The following is a 20,896-nucleotide window of genomic DNA, read 5'->3' as shown; positions in this document are numbered from 1 at the left end:
ATTCAAGTCAAGCAATCCAACCCAGAAAGAAAATTGTACATGGGTATAATTTAGGAGGATTACATCTGGAGGTAGTTATGCCATGAAGGAATGCAGTTGCTAAAACACAGCGGCATTGAAAAAGAGCAGAGCATCATTATATCAATGCAGAGGTGTGTACTGTAAGTGTGTACAAAATATATGAGAAATCAGCTTAGGAAGAAAAAGAAAACCCCAGCAGAGTTCTGCTGGAGGCAGGCACTTCTGACAAACTGGTTCGTGATATTGAGATGTTTGATTTATGATCAGGGCTCATACGAGCTGAAGACAACAAGACAGAGAAACGTTCACTCCAATGGAGGACACTGATAGTAATGATGAACATTCCCACAATAGATAAAGATAAACAGCGATGGATTCCTGATCACCGCTTCCAAAGTATAACAGCAAAGAAGTCACCTCACTGCTTCTGTTGAGTTTATAAACTTTCTTCGCAGGGGTCTCTCAATCAACATATTAACAAAACACGTAATCTGATGACCTTATGAAGCACCATTGTATCATGGGAGAAAATATACCTGACGTGACTCAGGTATATTTGTGGCACAAGTCAAGTTCACGGATGATGGGGTGTACATAGGTAGACATTTTTATGAAGAATTAAATCGTTAAACATTAAATTAAGTTAAACATTCAATATTAAACAGTAAAGTTGAATGTTATAAGTCTAAAATTAACTGATGTTTTAAAATGATATGAAAAGGGGCTGGTGCTGTCCACCAGTTCAGCAGCTTGGCATACCTAGAGCTACATACACTGTATAACAACATAAAAACATAGTCAATGCCCGTGGCCTGGATACAATTGGGGTGCTGATAAAAGAGCCCCAGACGATGGACAGAGAGATAAGCAGAGGGGGAGGTCTGGGGCACTGACGTTCTGCCACAATACTGTTCTTATTTGCAGCTTTGTGTTTTCTTTTGCTTTTCCTCGGCCTCAGCACTGTAATCTTTGTGCCTGGCCATACTGAGTATCTTAGGTAACACTACTTGAGATCAGTATCTCCCCTCAAAACAAGAAGCCAGGAAGTGTTCCGTCTGTCATTATCACAATTCACCCAGCACTGTGGTTTTCCTCCTCACATCAAATCAATTCTTTATGGTTTCCTTCCCAAGAATTGGGGGTAAGTTTATTTTTAAACCTTTCCAGCTGAGGACAGTAAAGGAGAGACCACAGCATGCGTGCGTGTGTGTCTGAGTGTAGTGACTATAGCTGCATTGTTGAGGGCGAGCAGTGAATCGACCACATAACACCATGGTGTGTGTTTGGGGGGGAGTGTGTCAGAACGACAAGGGAAGATCTTGGTGAAAAGGTTTGTTGATGTAAAACACAACTGTCTGATTTCCATGGTTGTGCGCATGCATGCATAAATGAGCACATCCGCACAGCTGCTCACCGATGGGCGTGTTGGAGCGACACACCTTGTCTGACAACACTCAGACGCATCTGGAGGCTTGAAGAAGAGACAAGTTAAAAGAACAACTTAATTATCTGGCCTGAATACAAAAGATACTCAAATGAAAACATTTCCATCTCCTCTACTCTTAGTTCTTCCCGTCAGTGTTTCTGCTCCTCACACAATAGATAAATGTTTGCGATCCACGTGAAAACATAAAAAAAGAACTATTATTTTAATAATTATTCACACAGCACGAGCAGTTACAAATAAATGACAACACTGTGACCAGTTTTGCAAAACTGATTTGTAAGAAAGAAAGGCTGCAAATTCCATCGTTTCTGAGACATCATTATGCACAAATCAACTTATATCCCTGTACTCAAATCAAATGGACAACCTGTATAGGTGAGCTGCTCCAGCTGTTGAGTGTTTTAGATGTTAGTCAGATGAAATGATTTTAAACTGAGGAGACCGTCTGTTAAAAATCCACAAACTGATCTGGAAGAGGACTGCATGCTCAAAATACACTTTACTACTTGCTCTTGATCTCTTCGACCTGATTTGTATCTACTCTGGGAGAACAAAAGACCGATCACAATCATATTTAGATCTGGCCAGTGGAGACACACACATGTGGCCAAGTGTGATGAAACAGTCTTAAATCTTCTCTGGATTTCCTCCAGATACAAGACACTTCAAATGACAAGTGTAAGTCTCATCAAATGATAAATGGTCTTGGTGAAAAGTTTACACATTGTTTTCAACCACTCATTGACAAATGAAGTGAAACTGTCAAAGAAGAATTTGGAGTAAATTTTCAGAGTCAGTCCACATGGATCTTGAGGCTTTATCGTTGACAAGAAGAGAAGAAATGAAGCATCATTGTTAACCTTTATAAAAGAATAAATTTCATGGATAAGTAAATACACAACTCTAACAGACAAAAAATATATTGCTGCAATATTCCACATGGTCCATTGTCAACTGGCAACCATCATGAGGATGTGGACAATACTAATGGTTTATTGTATGGAGTGGTTCAATTGCGGAGCAGATGTATGTGAAAGGGTGCAGTCTGGTTGTCTTGTCACAACATTCAGTTTGAGCCCTGAAGACAGAGACAGCATTATCCTCTTATTGTCATGGAGAGTAGTGCCTGGGGGACTTGAGACACAAAGGCTAAAGGAAAGTTAGCCTTAAAGCTTCTTTGGAGATAGAGTTCAACATTTGCATGAACATCCTCAGAGAGAGGCTGACTGCTCAGCCACGAAGGATATCGCCAGGATATCAATGACATTTCGGTGCCATTTGGTTTTATCAGGAATGATCATTTTATAACCACAACAATCACAACTAGTTACAGAGGTAAACCAAAGTATAAACAATATGATGCAGGTCAAGATACACCAGGAATTGCTCAACAAAAACCTGCTTGTGCTTGAAAACAAAGCTCAACCCTTAAGCATGAGTGAGCTGCTACTATGTAAACTTTGATGGTGTAATTTACTGGGGTGTGACTATCATTGGTTTAGCAGATCAAAGCAGTGTGTGCGCCAAGTTCCTTTATCAGATTTGCATATACACTTGTGCAAACGTGTGTATCCATGCACCTTCCAGGTTCATTTCGATATAACCACTCGAGTGGAAACATGCTCCCATCACTTTCCCCACAGCATCCACACTCTCTTAATAGCTCCCGGTCAACATCCACCCCTGTCAACCTTCCTCAAAAAAATCCCTCGTGGAGGTCAACTGAGAGATTAAGACCCTTCACATGGGGTCATGGAGATCAATGATCAAACAGAGACCCAGGCCCAATGCCCCCACTCCACCCACTTTATTTCAGGAAGCTTGATAATAGAGACAAAAAGGCCGGGTAACAATTACTTCCCCTACACCATGACCCAAGCAGCTTTTTAATCGCCAGTGGTGGCCTCACCTACAGCTGTCACTGACAGTTCCACCAATCAGTGATTAGAACGTCTCCATTATCTGAATGTGAATCTCAGAAATTGGACAGTTAACTCTGGTTGGCCTGTGCAACAACAAAATTGTATAATGAAACCCTTTATGCAAAATGCAATACTTATATTTTATATATAGACAAGTATATTAAAGTAAAATGAAAACAATTTATAATAAAACTACTTTTCTATCTTCAGAGTGGGTCTTTGGCAACATGGAATCACACCTGTAATATAGTGATCAGTTCATCTTTCTCGCTATTACAGTGCTCTCTGATTGTTATTGTGTGAATCAGGGAGTGCGTGGGGGGTTTGGGTGATGAGACATTTTACATGGGAAGAACAATTTTTGGGTTGTGGGTTTTCCATCACTGTCGGAGGCACATTCCTGTGGACCACAGGAGAACAGAAACTGGCTGCAGCGTTGAGGGGTTGGTGAGGTTGTTCCCAGCAGAAAACACGCCTTCCAGTGAGTTATAGGTTTTCATATGCTGGAGTAGGTTCAACATTTTTAGAGGTTTATTGGGAGTTTAAAAGTGAAGAAAGAGAAAGGAGGACATGGAAAGACAACAAACAATAAATGACACAAGGTCTGCCAAACCATAAATGAATCACTCAGTGGATGGATGGATTGCATAAGGCTATAGATATAGCACTCTCCAAAAACAAGGTACCATTTGTCCTTTGGCCTTCACGTTACAGTTTATACCAGTTTACTAGTTTTTCACCACAATGTTCTGACAGGAGTTGTGGGTAAGCACAAGCAGGCAGATGAATGAACGCAGATGAATGAAAGAATAGGAAGAGAGGGGAGTGGTGAAAGTGAGAGAGGCCAGGGATTGGAAACTTCCTCTCTCTAATGCTTTATCAATGGAACTGATACTATTCCGACACTGTGGTTGTGGGAAAAGAGAGAGAAAGTGAACATTCATCAAGCAATTGGCATGTAACTCCACTTTTAAGGAGCTAGAGCCGGAATCTTCTTCTCCCTCTTCAACCTTTTTCAATTTAGATATGGGACACAAATTATAAAAAGAATCTAAATGCAAAGAACAGACACAGAAAGGAAAGGAGAGGATCTGCAGCATAGTGCAGGATGGGCACAAATTCCCAAACACATTCAATATAAAATGGATGCAGACGTGTAAATGAAGGGTTAAATTTAAGGCGACTGGCCAAGAGTGACTTCATCTATGCAGTGCAGATGCAAAGTCTCACTTCACCACTCATCAGATGGCATTTCAGGATATGTGTAATGCTTTCGTTCACTGTCTATCACCCCCTCGCAGTGTTTTCAAGTGTGTCACTGACACTTTCATACATACACAGTATGTAAGTGTTACAACGCAGAATATAGATGCAGACAGGTTTGACTGAATGTAAAAGGCCACAGCACCCGGTGGCAGCTGTACTCAGAGTGGGATTTCCACACTGTGCTCCATGACTGTAATCCAAATCTCAGCATGTCATTTACCAACTGTAGTGTTAAGGTTTGATTGTATCAACTTATAACTGAGATAAACTCATCCAAGCAAGAAGTGCGGGTGTTAAAACTTGCAGTGAGTTAATATTTTTTGCACAAGCACAGTGATATACAGTAGAAGTCAACCTCTGAGAGGCTTTTCCTCAGTTTATTCAGGCCTTGACAACAATGTTCTCAGCTTGTCCTGTGATTCTGTCAACAGTGGTCAACAGCAGCCAAGAGAAAACATTGTTCCTGTGAGGAGAATTATTCCATCTAGGATTAGTTATACGCAGAAAACGTGGTGGATGTGAAACCATCGACGTCTGCGTCAATGTGCCTGCGTGTGTCTGAGTGTACGTGTGCGTCTGCCTGTCTGTCTCTGTCAAAACATGGCAAATTGATGAATAATGAAAGTTTGCATGCTGGCTGGTGAGGAGGTAAACATTTATCTCTTGGTACATTGTCTTGTTTTTTCCTGGAAATTGAGACAAAAGGTTTAACACTTAACACCAACCTTCTGTAATTCACTTTATTGTTGGTACTAATGACACTGATAAATACAATGCAGTGTGAGTGTATGACGCATTTGAGCGGATGCTCGTCTGTGTGGTGTAACTTTGTCACAATGCATAAGCCACATCAGATTTAGTTTTGGTGCAGTGAAAACAGATGTGCTCCAATTCGTACCAGGAATTGTTTTTTCTCTCACATTGGACTAAATCATAAAGGGTCTGTTGGAGCTGGATTAACTTGTGTTTGTGCAAATGAGTTAGGGACTGAGAGTGTGAAGGAGAAAGAGAAGGAGAGTGTATGGAGGGGCACCTTTCCCGTTTAGTCATCTGGGGACTTTGACCACAACGTTTTAAGGCTTCTGTCTTCAATTTTGGAGCAGAGCCGCCTCATGGCTCACGGTTAGATACTGCAGCCTCCCTTTTTTCCTCTTCACAGTATTTTTTTCGCTATTCGTTATCTTCTCTGTACTGTGTATTCCGTATAGTAGTTCTACCCCCTTTTCTCTCTTCCTCTCTGTGACTCTCTCATGGGTTCCATTATTTTTCCACTCTTCACATGGTGTATCATCAGTTTCTTTCCGTCTTCCGTCTCTTTCTCTGATAACAGAAGCAGCAGAACCAAAAAGACCACTACCTCTGTCCACAACAGAATTCTCAATAACAAGACCTCTTCGTGGACGCAGTCCATTAGGCCCAGCCATCCAAACAGACCTGCTTTGTTGAGGTGTTATATCAACAGGGTGACCTCCCCTCCACTCCTTCCCAGCTTCCTTGGGCCCCCCAACGGCAGGAGATTGATGTCAACAAGGAATTTTGTCCCACGTTTCCTTCTACCTCCTCCAGACCTACCCTGATCCTGAAAAACACTTGCACCAGCACACAGGGCCCCAGTGAGGCCTTAACAAGCCCACTGAGCAGTATTACCCCACCGCCACCCTCTCTCACCCCTTGCTCTAGCAGTGCCAGAAACACCTTTAGTCCCTAACGTTACACCGTAAACAAGGACTTCCCCAGAAAACAGCACTAGCAACTGCACGTGTGTGTTTGTGTGTGTTTGTGTGTGTGTGTGTGTGTGTGTGTGTGTGTGTGTGTGTGTGTGTTAAGGAAATGAGCCACCTTGCTCTGTCAACAGAGTGGTTGCTGTGAGAAGAAAGCCAAGATGAAGACGTCATTTGTGTATAGTGTCATCGCCAGAGAAGCAGCCAATAGAATTTAGACCAACTAAATTTGGGCTTGTTTCATGGGTGGTGCTTGTCAAACATTCACAAGAGGCAAGAACCTGCTATGCAGCTGTGGTCTTTGGAGGTTTGCAGAGTTAAAATGGGAAAGTCAGGGGTCTGCAGCGGGATGTCTGCAAAAATCCAATACATGTTCCAGTAAAACTCAATACATAATTTCATTCATCTGTGGGCGTAATCTAATTCTGCAATCTAGATCACATACAGACCTCCAGAGGCAAAAACACAAAATGGTTTCCTCTACAGGTTTCCATCCATGGTTGTAACATTATACACCATTTAATGACTGTCCAAGGGAATCTGCAATTTCCTATTTACATACAGAATCCGTTAAGTTTTCGTGTGGAATGTTCGACATAATTTTCAGAGGAGAACTTCAAAGTATGTCATTTTAAGGCTAGAGACTTCTGTGATGACAAAGATATCAAAACAAATTATACTACTATACTATTATAATTTTTTTCTTTCTTCAAGCAATTAAATATTTGTTTGTAGATATTTTGGGATGGAACAGTAAAGCAGCTGTTAAACATACTGTTTTTGTTACATGCATTGAAACAGTCACATTGTCGAGATAGTCACAAGCTTCAGAGACAGTGAATGGAGGGAGCGAAGACAGTCCACATGTAAGATAGTCCCCATGAAACCCCATTTATTCCAATGAAGGGGAAAACTGTGGCAAGACCCATAGCATTGTATCCATGCATCACATATGGTATATACAAAACCTAATCTATGACTTCTTGTTTTAATTTAGAGTGACCTGTCGAATAAACATTTAGACATGCTTAAACCGTTTAAACATTTCAAAGGGATTACAAAGGATGGAACCAGACAGATTTCTCCAGAGAAAATTGCTATGGTCGATCAAAGGTTATGACTCCTGTTGAAAGGGTCATTTTTTAACATGTTATGGATTACAGTTACTGTGAAAATTATTACAGCGTTAACTCAGAAAAACAAATGTAACAGCAGATATAAATATTAAGAGAGGACTGGTTCCACTTCGTAGTGTTAATATTGCTAGAATTATTATCTACCACTTAAACTTACAATTTATCATAGTTAAAACGCAGATGGTTACGAAACATAAAAGACATTCACCTTCACTAGGATGTACAGTGTCTGTATACTGTTATCCTCCTAACCCGCTGATGACCTAATGAACTAAGCGAAGCTTCTATGAAGCTAAAGTTTCAGTGGAGTAGCTCCACTGGCCCAAAACATCTCAAAGCAATGTGCACTGACCCTTAGAGAGACGTGTTTACTTACGAAAAAGCTAATGGAAATTCTAATAAATAATGAAAACACACATAACATAGCGGGTATATATGGTGTCTTATACGAGAGCTTTAAAGGATATGTGCACATGTAAGATTCTTTGGGTCTCGTGAAAATAGTTGCGGCTGTATGTAGGCATTCTTTCTGTATGGATGTGGGAGCTGGGGAAGACTCCTGCATGCAGAACAGATGTTTTGACAAACTGAAAATACTGTTTAGTGCAATAGACAACACTAACTATGTTAACCTATTCCAATGGATGAACATTTTTATTTGATAGAGAAGCGATATTCATGCTTTGCTTCAGGTAAAAAAAATAATTGAATCTGTGTCCTATACACGACAACACTATGAACAACTTTGGCATAAAATATCTTGGGCACTTTATTCAATGTACCCCAACCCTTACAGCAGTTATGCAACTAATTCAATCAAAGAGGTCATTCATTAATACACATACTCCAGATAACCTATATAAATGAGTGATACTGTGAGATTCATGTGTTCAGAAGTGCAGCTGCACATACAGTACCAAGCCTGACACTTTCTAGGGTTCACTCGGAGGCCTCGTTGTGATGCTTCCAGCGTCCCTGCTGCTGCTGACGATGATAAGTTTTTAGAAATCGGAAGTGGCATATCTTTAATTCTGCTTTTATCCTCAGTCGAGGAGACACACTGCACTTATACAGGACCGGCCAGGCCAGTGCTAAGAGTGGTTCACCACCTGTTTCTGACATGTACCTTGGTACTTTTAGTGTAACTTTCATTTAATATTAAGCAACTCGGCTCTACAGTAGAGCATTTTGACAACCTTTATCAATAAGTAATACGAAGACATAAATATTCCCAAACTTCCTGGAGACAAACCACACTGAAGTTGAGGGTCTAATGTGTAGTAGAGTAACAGAAAGCTCAGAAATGTAAATTATTTTCCTAATTGAATTTTTTTTTTTTTGTGAAATATTCACAGTGGCACAGAAATGTAGATATACTCTCTTCACAGTTATCTGTGGAAACACATTGAGTCTTTACTAGAATGTGTAAATAAGTTGTTCATTCCTTGACGGTCTAAACCTGTTTCATCACAGCACAAATAGCTTGTATTAGTTTTAATATAAATATGTTTCCAAGATTCAAACTCCCATATCTGAGACTAAGATGAAGTAAAAGAAAAAGCATGGGAACATGAAGAAATGAAAAATAAACTCCAGGAAGAGACCCCTACGGTTCTTGAGCAAATGTTTGGTTAGGGTTTGCCCTCTTGAACTCTCCAGTTGTTGAGTGGGCTCACTATGAACATGTCGTTTCCCACTTTATTTTCAACAGTACAAGATGTGATACTATTACCTTATGTTAGATTAATGAGAACAAGCAATATTACTTTGTTCAGGAGCTTGAGCAGCATAGAGGCAAAGAAACAAAGAGGTGGAGTCTGTCATTCCTTTCATGGTTTGTCATGAAATTTAGTTTCATCTTAGCAAAGATTGCTCATGAGTCACTGAACACGAAGCTTCTTCAGTGACACAGCCATGAGTCAGATGATAATATGCACACACGGGCATGGTAACACTCATAATGACCATGTAATTTCAAACACACTGATGTATTACAAACAATATACACACTTAGAAAACCAGGTCAGGTAAAATGTTCTTTGAACCCACAACTGAGTTCAGTGCTCTGACTATGACTCCCTAGAGACTGAAAATTTTCAGTGCCGGTGGAATTTAATTCATTGATTGAATTAAGATGTTTTCACCCAGACAGACGATTTCAAAGCCTTGTTAAGACTAAAGAATTCCCCAGCTTGTCATAAATAGACTAAATAGTAGAGCCTGACCGATGTGTTTTTTTAAGGCTGGTGCCAACACTGATAATGGGGAATAAAACATTTCATACTGATATAAAATTAAGAAAAATGGCAATGATTCCTCAAAAGTCATTATCACATATTTATGAAAAAGAAATGTAACTGAGGCTTGATATCTTAAAGTTTAACCATGAACTTTATGAACTAAAATACAAATAAATTACAATTAAACTACATTTAAATTTGACATATTCTGATGTAAAATGTTACAGCAAACATCGATATGTCTTTGAAAGGCACATATCAGCTGATATATCAGCCAGGCTTTAATAAATAGCATGTGTAAATGTGTGTTTAACCTTTTTTTTTTGCAATGGAGACTAAATTCTTTTTTAGCTCTATTACAAATGCAAATAAGAAACGCCATCTTTGTGTAAGGGTTTGTCTTAATGTGTCTTGTGTAGGTGCATGCATGACAAAGGCAGAGGGAATGCAACAACACAAAACAGACAGTGAATTTCCATATGCTCAAATGCCGATAGAAGTAGACACAGTATGACATCAACTGTAATAACATCAGCTTCGTCCGTCACCCCAACCAACTCACTTCATGAAAGTCATTCATTGTGAACTGAAATAGCCCACCCAACGTGGTGCAGAAAAGGCCTTTGGGCGACATGTATCTCATCCCTCGGTCCCTATAAGCCGGTCTCACGTGTCACCAGTGTTTGCAAACAGTTCAGAAAAGTCAATACTTCCAGAGACTGATGCAATGACGGGTCAAATATGGCAGAGGACACATCACGCTAAGACCGGTAGGAAAGTGTGGGCAGTTCACAGACTGGATTAAATTGGCTACGTTATGAAAGCCAACAAAGAGATCAGTGTTGTCGGGCTTAAAACAAGCAGCTACCATTTAAAATATCAATAAGATTAGTGCGTTTCCGTGACTATTGCGACTTGTGCTCAAGTGTAACCAATCCATACTAATTAGCTAAACTAAGTTAGACTGATTCAGGTGGAGTCATAGGTTTGGTTTTGGGTCTGAGTCTGGTACTAGGACTTTATCTTTTTTCCCACTGTTGAATTCACATCAGCGAAGAGCAGCAGCACTGGTGGTCTAAGCTCGGAAAAGCAGATGACCCTCTCACAATATTAGTTCTCCTTCAGAAACATTAACTAGACCTGAGCAGATGAATCATGAGTGTGTATGCATGAGGGGAGTAAGATTCCAGGTTTTTGAAACGTGAGTGATGCACGGGGGAATGCTAGCCATAACGGCCCATTCTGTGAGGGACTGTGTAGTGGTGTAGCACGGCTAGCAACAAGGATGACAGAAAGAGAGAGAGGTGGAGACGACCCTAGTTGTGCTGTATTTTATTCCTGCCTCCACGAGCAGTGATTAATTCTGTCCTGAGGGGAGGTGGTGACACGACCTACAACATGACATTTCTACTACCGTACTACTGCAGCCTGTCTGACGGTAGAGTGGCAAACTGTTAGGCTGGGACCACACCTCAGCTGTGTGTGAGACGGTGAACGACTTGGTTTTCATTTCACTGCTCATGTTAACAGGTTAGAGTAGACACAGCCTTAAATTAATATTAATAAACGCTACACCACTTTTTCTGATTGAGACACTCATGTCAAGTTTTATGAATCTGTGGAAGTTCATGTGCTTCTTTGTTGAAAACAAAGTGAACTTGATCGCAGTTAGTGATGCTTGAGGTGTAATAAAAAAAAAAACACAACAGCCACGTAACAGGCGTGGTTACCTGGTTTGGCGTCCTTGCGGCAGGCTTGTCCTGGTGGTTGGAGAGAATGAGGAAAGGCAGTGTGCAGAGCTGTGGGTGCTGCAGGGCCGAGTGCAGCTCGTTCCGCGCCGCCTCCAGGTCTTCATCTGATGACGCGCTGTCCAATACAAAGACTACTCCCTGTGACCCCTGGTAGTAACGACTCCAGTATTTCTTGATGTTGTCAGCTCCTGTAGACAGACGTTAAAGTGGTCAGCTTCTATGAAGAGTCATTGGCATAACATGGGGTACTATTGTCATACGAGGTGCTAACAAGAGGAATACCTACAGAGTCTGTGCTTTATAATTATAAAGGCTTGTAAATGCTTTTGCTCCCCTTTTTTCATTTTAACAAAAAAAATATTTGTACAATTATTTTATTAGAATTAACATTGTTGGCAAAATATTTGACTTCAGAACATATAAATTACAAACTGCAGAAATACAATTCCATTCTGGACCATTAGAAACAAAGTGCGGCAAATAATTAAATTAAGAAGCATGACAATCACCAATAATTAATCATTTCTTTCATTAAGAAGCATTTTACCTTACATCTATTGTTGCTTGTTAAAACTAACATATTAAAATGTATGTGTCATGTTGAGGCAACATAATCATGTCACGTACAATTTTAAAACAGTATTTCCCCATCTTGCTTTATGCAAAACCAAAACCACCAAGTTTTGCAGGATCAAGTACTTTTTATGCCAACTTTTTTTTTTTGTTCATCGGGTCATTGTTAAGACACAGGCGTGATCTCCACAGTCACAGACCGTAAAGTAAAAACACATCGTCACTGAACCATTCAAACTGAGTCTGGGCTTATTTTCAAGGCTGTGTACCCAGACATGGAGTTCATTCATTGTCAACAACATATGGTTCCTTCTTTTTTAATGCGAGAACTTGAATCAATCACATCCGCTAACAATGGTTTACATCACTGCAACTTCATGTGAGACTTGAGGAAGGGACCTGCTTGCTCACAAAATGAGTCAGTCGTGTCCTTTTTATCACCACCTCCCTCTGTCACCACTACCGGCCATGCAACCTTTCACTCTATGACAGTGTAGGCGATGCTATTGAAGACGGTAAAAATTATAGAAAAACGCCCTTTCCTCTTATTCTCACGAAAAACTTGTTTGCATTGTCTTCAATCTTACTTCAATCTTTGGCCCTTTTCCTACTGAAGCCAAATATTTCTTCAGCCACTGTGTCCCTCTCAGTTTACACCTGTTCACAATCCTGAACTCAAAAAGAATCTGAGGCTGCAACAAAAATCTTGATGTCTCATCTGCAAATTAACCACAATATACTTGTCATATCCTCCAGCATGCTCCTTTAGCATCGGGACATTCTCCTGAAATTTTCTGGAGGGGCTGTTTGTGAGAATTAGCTGCTGCAATTATGTCCCATAAATTCACAGTGACTGTTTTGGGCGTGTTGATGACATTTCTAACACATGATGTAAAAGACGACGTCGAAGATAAGGGCTGACAAACACTGACACTAAGTGTACACGTCATATCCTGCATCCTGCTGCTTTACCCAGGCTCCTCACATGGATGTCCTGGACAATCTCCAACGAAAAGTGTCCTCAGAATTGTGTCCTGACATTTTCTGGAGTTTGTGTTTGGAAACAACTTTAATTTAGAAAGTGCAGACTTTCAAGTTAACAGGAGGCAAGTTTTGAAAATCCAGAGACAGATTTAAGTTGGAGTGTCTTGTCACTTTCAGTACGGAGGCAGCAGCAACAACACAAAATGTAAAGAATATTCTGAAAAAGTTCCAGCCATATAATGCAAGGTGTTTGTTACAATACTTGGAGTATATAACAAAATTCCCACTCCCGTCACCTAAACATCAAAGTGTAGATTTTTGTAATTATATTTGCTGACATAAAATAAACGTCTCATCTTCTGCTGTTACTCTATGATTACATTTCATTAACTCAGCTGCACACTCTTCTTTCCCCCAACATGTTTTCCATTAAATAGTTCTAAATGTTTGTTCTACACACTCAACAAACTTGTTGACACCATGAACGCACAACTACAAAGGGGATTTTTATGTACTTCATGTGCAGAAACAAGTATGTGCTTTGAGAGGACGTACAAGCTCTGGTTAAAATTATGCTCCTCCGTCTGGTGAGGTTACTTCCTTTGCAATCGTGTGAACTGTTGTTTTGTTATTGTTGCTCATAGTAAGGTAATTGCCAAGTAGTGACGAACTGTGAGGCTGGCAAATGTTTAAACATCACGAAGTGCTCTCAGTGACATTTACCTCCCTTCCCTCGTGCTGTCCCCTCCCTTCCTTCTTTCCTCCCCCACTCTTTCTACTCACACCTCTCACTGGAGTGGAAAGCTATCAGACAAAGTGGCACTTGAGAGATTGACTAGGAAGTTTCTCTCATCTTTGCCTGGAAATGGTGGAATGTCCGTCATGTCTTGGATCTCATTGGCAACTTCTGCCATCTATTGGTCTAACAGGAGGATTTTCAAACACGACGTCATGATTCTTGGGGGATGCTGGCAGCCCTACTACATATCATTAATCAAATAAGTGCAGGATGAGTAAGACATCATGTCTTTGCTTGTTTTTCTGTCTTCCTTTCTGCTTTGCTGCCCTTTGACTCCTGCGAATAAATCCACGATAAATGGCTTCTAATTTTAGAACATTTTTTACTACACTCAAACCATTATGTGTTCCAGTGTCACTTAAACACAGTAGTAACCGTGTTAGTATGATTCTATTGAAGAAAAATTTCATGATCTCAACATTTGACTCAGTGATGTCACGTTTATATAAATCTGATTTGAGGAAAACACCTTTCCCTGCCCACCCGTCACACCTTCTCTCATTACACAAACTATTTCAATCTTCTGTTGCAGATGAGGATGAAACAATGAATGCAATTAACCAATCAATGCCCTGCAGAGAATACATCAATATATAAAAATGGTTTCAGATCTGGGAGACATGAATCTTAATGGCTGTACTCAAGGCAGATGTACATTATGTTGTAAAGCTACAGGGTACTGTAATGTGTTAAGCACAGCAGCATGTACTTCACACTCACTACTGCAGCCAACCCCCCCTGTACATAAAATACTTCTGAGTAAGATTAATTAGTGATGATGGACTTTCAAACACTTTGTGCTTGTCAGTTATTTTTCAATCAAAAATAACAAATATCACTTCCAGAATTTGAGTTGTGAGGATTTTGTGCTTTTCTTTGTAATTTTGGGGTTTTGAACTGTTGCTTATAAAAAAAAAAAGCAAATCTATTTTAATAAACTTCTGATATCAACATATCAGCGGAGACATTTTTTTTTAATTGACAATGATTCCTAGGATGACATCATCAAACATATATGACAAAGAAATGTAATTGAGGCTTGATATTTTGCAGTTGAACCATGAACTATATTATAAACTTTAAATGTTATGATAAATACTGGGTTTGTTTCCTATCTTAGGATTTAATGATTGTGCTTAAATGATGTTGCTTTAATCCAGTAATATTTACATTACTTAGTTTACTTTATGATAGGAAAACCTCCAGTACAATGTTTCAGCTCACACAGGCTACAATTTGATTTTGTTTAGGTACTCATTTGGTTTCAAGGACACTGTTTGAGACAAACAAAAATCAAGCTGAGGACATGAAGTAGAAATATGGAGAACAGTACATGCTGTCAGAGTCAGCAGGTAAGTGAAGAGAATGGAAAAACCAGCAGACATCTGCTGCTCACACAAGCAGTGACAACATTCCAGTGATCGGGTTTCTTCTCCTTTCAACAAAGTGTGACTATGAGTTAATCAATTAAGCTTAGAAGAAAAAGTCAGTAAAACATAAGTAAACCATTACACAGCGAGAATTAAGAGCAGATGAGTCCTGGGCTTGAATTCAGATTCACTTTCGGATGTGTTTGATGGCTGGTGTTTCTGAAATCATCTCCAAATTCAAACAGTTTGTGATCAACCACTATTTTTCATTTGAAGCTTCTTCATAGTTTGTTGTTGGGCAATAATGAAGATCGGTTTCACTTTCACAATCAGCTCAAACACAACTCTAATATTTTTCTGTGTCTGCCAAAATTGTTCACTTTTGCCAGCTTTTACCTTACAATATAAAACATCAACATGTTGCTAATCAGGTCTTTTTTCATTCTTGAAAGTTGAAACACTGAACGCAACTCTCTTTGAAGTCTCCCTAACGCAAAGCAGACAGTGTTTTTTCCCTGAACAAAACAGCTACAATGGAGTGATGGGAGGGAGGGCTGGGAGCAGTGAGGGAGGCCTTGAGTAATAAAGTTTGCTTACTTCATTGAGGAATGAGCTGGGGCTGGAGCGAGGTGAAAAACACTTCAGCTGTTGATACACCCATCAACTTGTAGTCTCAGCACTGTCTTTTTAAGCAAACAGTTCCTGTGAGAGGCCGAGCTCAAAGCATTCACCCTTCCCTCTCGTTTATGCACACCATTATACACATTACTGACAAAGATGCTTTGCAGAAATGCAGCACCTCTGAATATTTGAGATAAATAAGATGAGTTACTATGTGAAAATAATGTGGCTGTATTTCTGATTTGACAACAGACCACTCCTCTCCATTGGGAGAGTAATTTTCATAATGTGCCACTTTGGCTGGTACAGCGGCTTTCACTTATAGACAAGTTATATGTCTGGTTGAAGTAATAATTAATCACAACACTCTTGCTATTTATATAACACTTTAATCAAGCCTCTAGATCATATACCCCACTGCTTAACCCTATATGAACAAAAAAAGCTTAGTGTACAGTTATAGGCCGCTTGTTATTGTACATTTGACCGACCACAATGCAAATGCAACTTCAAACCACACTGTTGGTTGAGGTTGGATTGATACTTTTATGATATTAATGGGCTGCCCCTTACAGTGTCTGTGATGCACCATTCAAGCCGCATCAATGAGAAAACCAACATCAAATAGGGTCATATCCTTGAATGAGGCCTGAAATAGAGATCAGTTACACTGCTGTCCTCAGAACTCCATGCAACCATCTGCTTTAAACCCAAATGACAATTTACAATTTCACTTTTGGTCAGATCCTTTTCCTGTGCAAAGGAAAAGCTGCCCTGCTGGGCAGAGTAGCACACACTGTGGTCCTGTTTGATAGAAATAAGAACCACATTGGGTCTGAGATGACTAAAACGTAGTGGTTTTCTTCTTGGATGTTCAAATGCTTCCTTTGCCTGCTGGTGGCCAAAGACGACTGGTAAAAATTCAGTGTTGTTCTTGCATCTTCCTCGTCTTGCCTTGTTTTCTCTGTGTACGAACCATAGACTGTATATAAAGAACGAACATAATAGACTTGTAGACTGGAATGATTTGATGAACTCAAAAACTGAAGTGGCACATTCAAATTTGCATCATTCTCATTTTCAGATTAAGAATATTATTTTGTTCATTTAAAAATTAAACCATGCAAACATTTGAATTGGCAATAAGGCATCTTTTACTATTAATCATCTAATTTTCACTATGTTGTAAAATTGCAAAGCATTAGAAAACCAGATAATGTTAAAACAGGAGCACTACATGTGCACACATGTATCACTGTACTCCAAATCAAGTCTCTATTTTGAGCAGCAACACTAAAGAACAACAGCAACGAGTGGTGACTATTAGGACCACTTCTTCATCAGCTGTCATTGTGTGACATAAATGCACACTGTGAAATGGCCCGTCTAGACTTGACGTCATGTCACTGTCCAGACTTATACGCACACATACACGCACTTAATAGATCCTGCATCCCCGGAGGTGCCCTTCCCGCTTAGACCTCATACCTGGCACCAGCAGGGTAGCAAATGCTTGTTTGAATAAAGACCACCAAATGCAAAATTCTCAATGTCAATCACTTTATTCAATTAGAACGAAAAGTGCGTTGCTCGTTGATAAATGAAACGATGAAGCTCTTTGTGCTGGGTGTGATGCACAATTCACTGTGTATTTGTATTTTCTTCGTGATATAATTTTCTCACCGCTGAGAAACTTGCACAAGAGGTCACAACAAGTGCACTGATAAAGAACAAAAAATTATTTTCTTTCTTCCACAACACTCAACAAAAGAACAGATGATCTGATACTAATTTAAAATGCTGGATCAGGTATTGTTTTTGTTTGTTTTTTTATCAAGTTGCTGGTACACAATTATTTATTTTTTAAATAATAAATGACTATAAATAACTAATACACAAAGTTATGCTAAAGTCAAGTCTGACGTTGCCTCACTCATGAATGAATGATCCCTGTCTCTTCCACACAGTGATGGACACACTGACATAGATAGACACTGGTATCAGATATTCTCTCAGGCAAAGGTATCAGTATCGGTATTGACACTGAACAAAGCTGGATCTGTGCATCCCTACTTTTAAAAAATACCCTAAAACAAATCTCTAAACTACGACTGACACATTTTCAGTGCATTAGTCTTGTGACAGTGCAGCATGATGAGGGTTTTGCCCTCTGAGTGAAGACAGACTGAAGTCAGACCACACAGTTTGTCTTTTAGCATGCACATGTTTAAACAGACTGCTGTTCAGCTGTGGAAACCAACTTATTTATTTAAGTTTACATTTTAGTCAGACTGGTTTTAATTAACACACTGTGATACTTTTTCTGTTTATAACTTGCGTGCACATAAAATCTGGGTTAGAAACCCTGTTATCCATATGCAACACCAAGAAATTACATTTCTGCAGAAAACAATAGACTGGGTTTTATGCATGTAAATATGTTATTTAAGACACTCAAGGAGACAGAGCTTGACTGAAGCAGTGAAGCCTGAACAAGAGGCAAATGAAAGACAAAGATAATTTAACCAAAAGCAAAATCTAGAAGCAATGGTAAGAAGGGACATAGGACGAAAGGAGAGGCAGAGAGCAGAGACAGAAAGCAGAGCTGAAGATGAGTAAGGGAACAAATGAAAACAAGATGGCAGGGACCTCAATGACAAATGCATGAGTGAGACAAACGTATAGCTCAGTCTGAATCTCACTGGCATCGTACATCAGGGCTTCCTGCACAGGCTGGTTTGTGCCTCTGGTTTAAAGGACAGCTTGCACTTACAACAATCTGGCCTAGTGCACTCAGAGCAGGGAGAGTTAAAAATGCATTACCCTGCTTAGCAACAATACAAGTTACAGTTGTGAGTCAGCCACACTTACATGGGCTCATAGCCTGAAACCTTTAAACGACTGAGACAGACATGGCTCCTCGGCCAGTTCCGACTACCATGTTTCCAGCTGTTTGCTGTACGCTAAATTTCTCTGCCTGCCAGAGGTGTTGACCTTTGAACTTGCTCTCCCATGTGCCTCCATCCTGTTCAACTTAAGCCACTTTTGTCTCTCAGATGAAATCGGTTGAGCAATAATCAATGTTACCCAGCCAAACAGATAAGAACTCCATAGAAAAATGTGAGAAAGTAAATGATTGTGAGGAAGGGATTAACGTGTTTTACCTTAGCCTATGCTTTAACAGCATTTGGTGCTTTAAACTTTCTTCTCAACCTCCGGTACTTAAGATTACCTGTATATGCAAGACTTGCTTTACATTTCATACTATAAAGGGAGAATACCTCATTGACATTCAATGGGCTTTGCGGTGGGAGAGGAAGGAAATACATGGTAAGTGCTTCACTTCTTCACGCTCCTCAACAAGCTTCTTCCCTTGCCTTAGTCAAGGCTGAGTGAAAAGAACAAGCCACAAAGGTATTGTGTAAAACAAGCTTTTTTTGAGGTCAAGAATACTGACGTCTGTGCGTCACATCTTGTATCATTTTTCTGCATCATTGATGCAGTGCAAAATAACACTAAACCAGGCATGTTTTACAGACATAGGCGAAGCAGAGAGAAAAGAGTAAGGTACTAACAGTGGAGAAGGAGAATGCTTTAATCAGAAAACGAATGTTACGAAAGCAGTGAAATATTACGCAAGTGCACCAACTCTCCTGACTCCACATTTACATCATTTACATTTGGAAGAAGTATATGCCTTCACTCAGCCAAACAAGGGGGCTGCATGTCAACAACCCACCTCAGACAGGAACCTTAATACAACACTGCGCTCCTCGTGAAAACTAGTCACCAGAGGCGTCAAAACATCATGTGCTTGTTTTCACCCTCTCCAAAATATCTGTAATGGATGGCACCGTAAATCGCTAAGATTCTTGTGCTCTGTGTATTTACGAGAAAAGGAGCTGGCTAGTGAGGGTCCAGGCGGGGGGGGCAAAAAGAAAAAGAGAACAGATTTCATCACCCTTTGCTGTGGTGGCAGTCTACACTAACTTCTCTAAATCAAACGTGTCATCCGTGGGACCAGTGTTTTTCCAACCACAATAATGTCCCATCAGACTGGCTTTGACCCAATCCAGAAAAACCTCTTTTCAAAACCCCCTAATACGCTCTGTCCAAATTTGGTAGCACCCTCGTTGGTGGTCCCCTGGTGCCTCTTTGTGTGTGTCTGTCTGTGTGTGGGTGAGTGTGTGTGTGTGTGTGAGAGAGAGAGTGTTTTCATCTTTTCAGGAGGCTAGGTTGGGTGAACTTTCAAAATAAGCACTGCACCTGCCATGTGCCCATAGCAGAAAAATACATAAATTATTTTAACTGTCAAAATAACAATACATTTTCCCGTGTCAGTAAGTAGCTAGTAGGACAGAGAGAAAGCACTCATCTCTCTCTTCTAAGCCCCCCCGCCTGCATTGGCTCTGTTTACGTATCTCCACCTCAAGATCCCTCATCTGTGCTTATTAAACAGCTCCCTCGAGTGCTGCACATTTCCAGGAATAACAGGGTGCAGGTTGTACAGCCACTTTAAAATCCACTAACAAATTTGACGTCTGTACACAAATGTCCACATCTGAACGAAAGGTGTGATGCTACTGGAGGTAAAAAAAAAAAAAACGTGTTTTTGCATCTATAGCGTACACAGTTATTTGTATAAACAGTTACTGTTGATAAATGACAGAGATCATATCAGAACAAGTTTCCTTGAATCTTTACCAAGGCAAATCTGTACAACTTTTTTTTTGGCTGACCCATAAGAAAATCATTAGCTGGCAACTTTTACTTCACAGAAGACAGATTAACCAATAAATTCCCACTGGGGATTTAATGTGGGGAAAAGGGAATTGTCAGATTAAATGAAATCTTAATTGACAATGTGCTGCATCTCTTACCTCCAAGTTCTTTTACATTCAAGATGGCATTTGGGAATGGCACTGCTTTGATGCTGAAACCTGAGAGAAGAAAAATTGAAATCCATCATTGCAATGACATCAAGAAATTAAGTTTGTGCGAGTGTGTGTGTGTGTGGACGGCACATGTTAGGAGAGAGAGAGAGA

General features: G+C 40.0%; 1 protein-coding gene across 5 annotated transcripts in view; it reads right to left on the bottom strand.

The window, feature by feature from the left end:
- Window positions 1-20,896, bottom strand: part of arl15a (ADP-ribosylation factor-like 15a) — an 87,682-nt gene that overhangs the window by 30,753 nt on the left and 36,033 nt on the right. For all 5 annotated transcript variants that reach the window (XM_069523468.1, XM_069523467.1, XM_069523469.1 and 2 more), the window contains exons 3-4: window positions 20,732-20,791; window positions 11,484-11,692 (exon numbers count right to left, since the gene is read on the bottom strand). In XM_069523468.1, coding sequence (XP_069379569.1) covers window positions 11,484-11,692; window positions 20,732-20,791 — 269 coding nt within the window. The remainder of the gene's footprint in view (window positions 1-11,483; window positions 11,693-20,731; window positions 20,792-20,896) is intronic.

Source organism: Paralichthys olivaceus, chromosome 4 (assembly GCF_024713975.1).
Source record: "Paralichthys olivaceus isolate ysfri-2021 chromosome 4, ASM2471397v2, whole genome shotgun sequence".
Taxonomy (NCBI): Eukaryota; Metazoa; Chordata; class Actinopteri; order Pleuronectiformes; family Paralichthyidae; genus Paralichthys; species Paralichthys olivaceus.
Note: the sequence above shows the minus strand (reverse complement) of the source record. Positions and strands in the feature narration are given on the sequence as shown.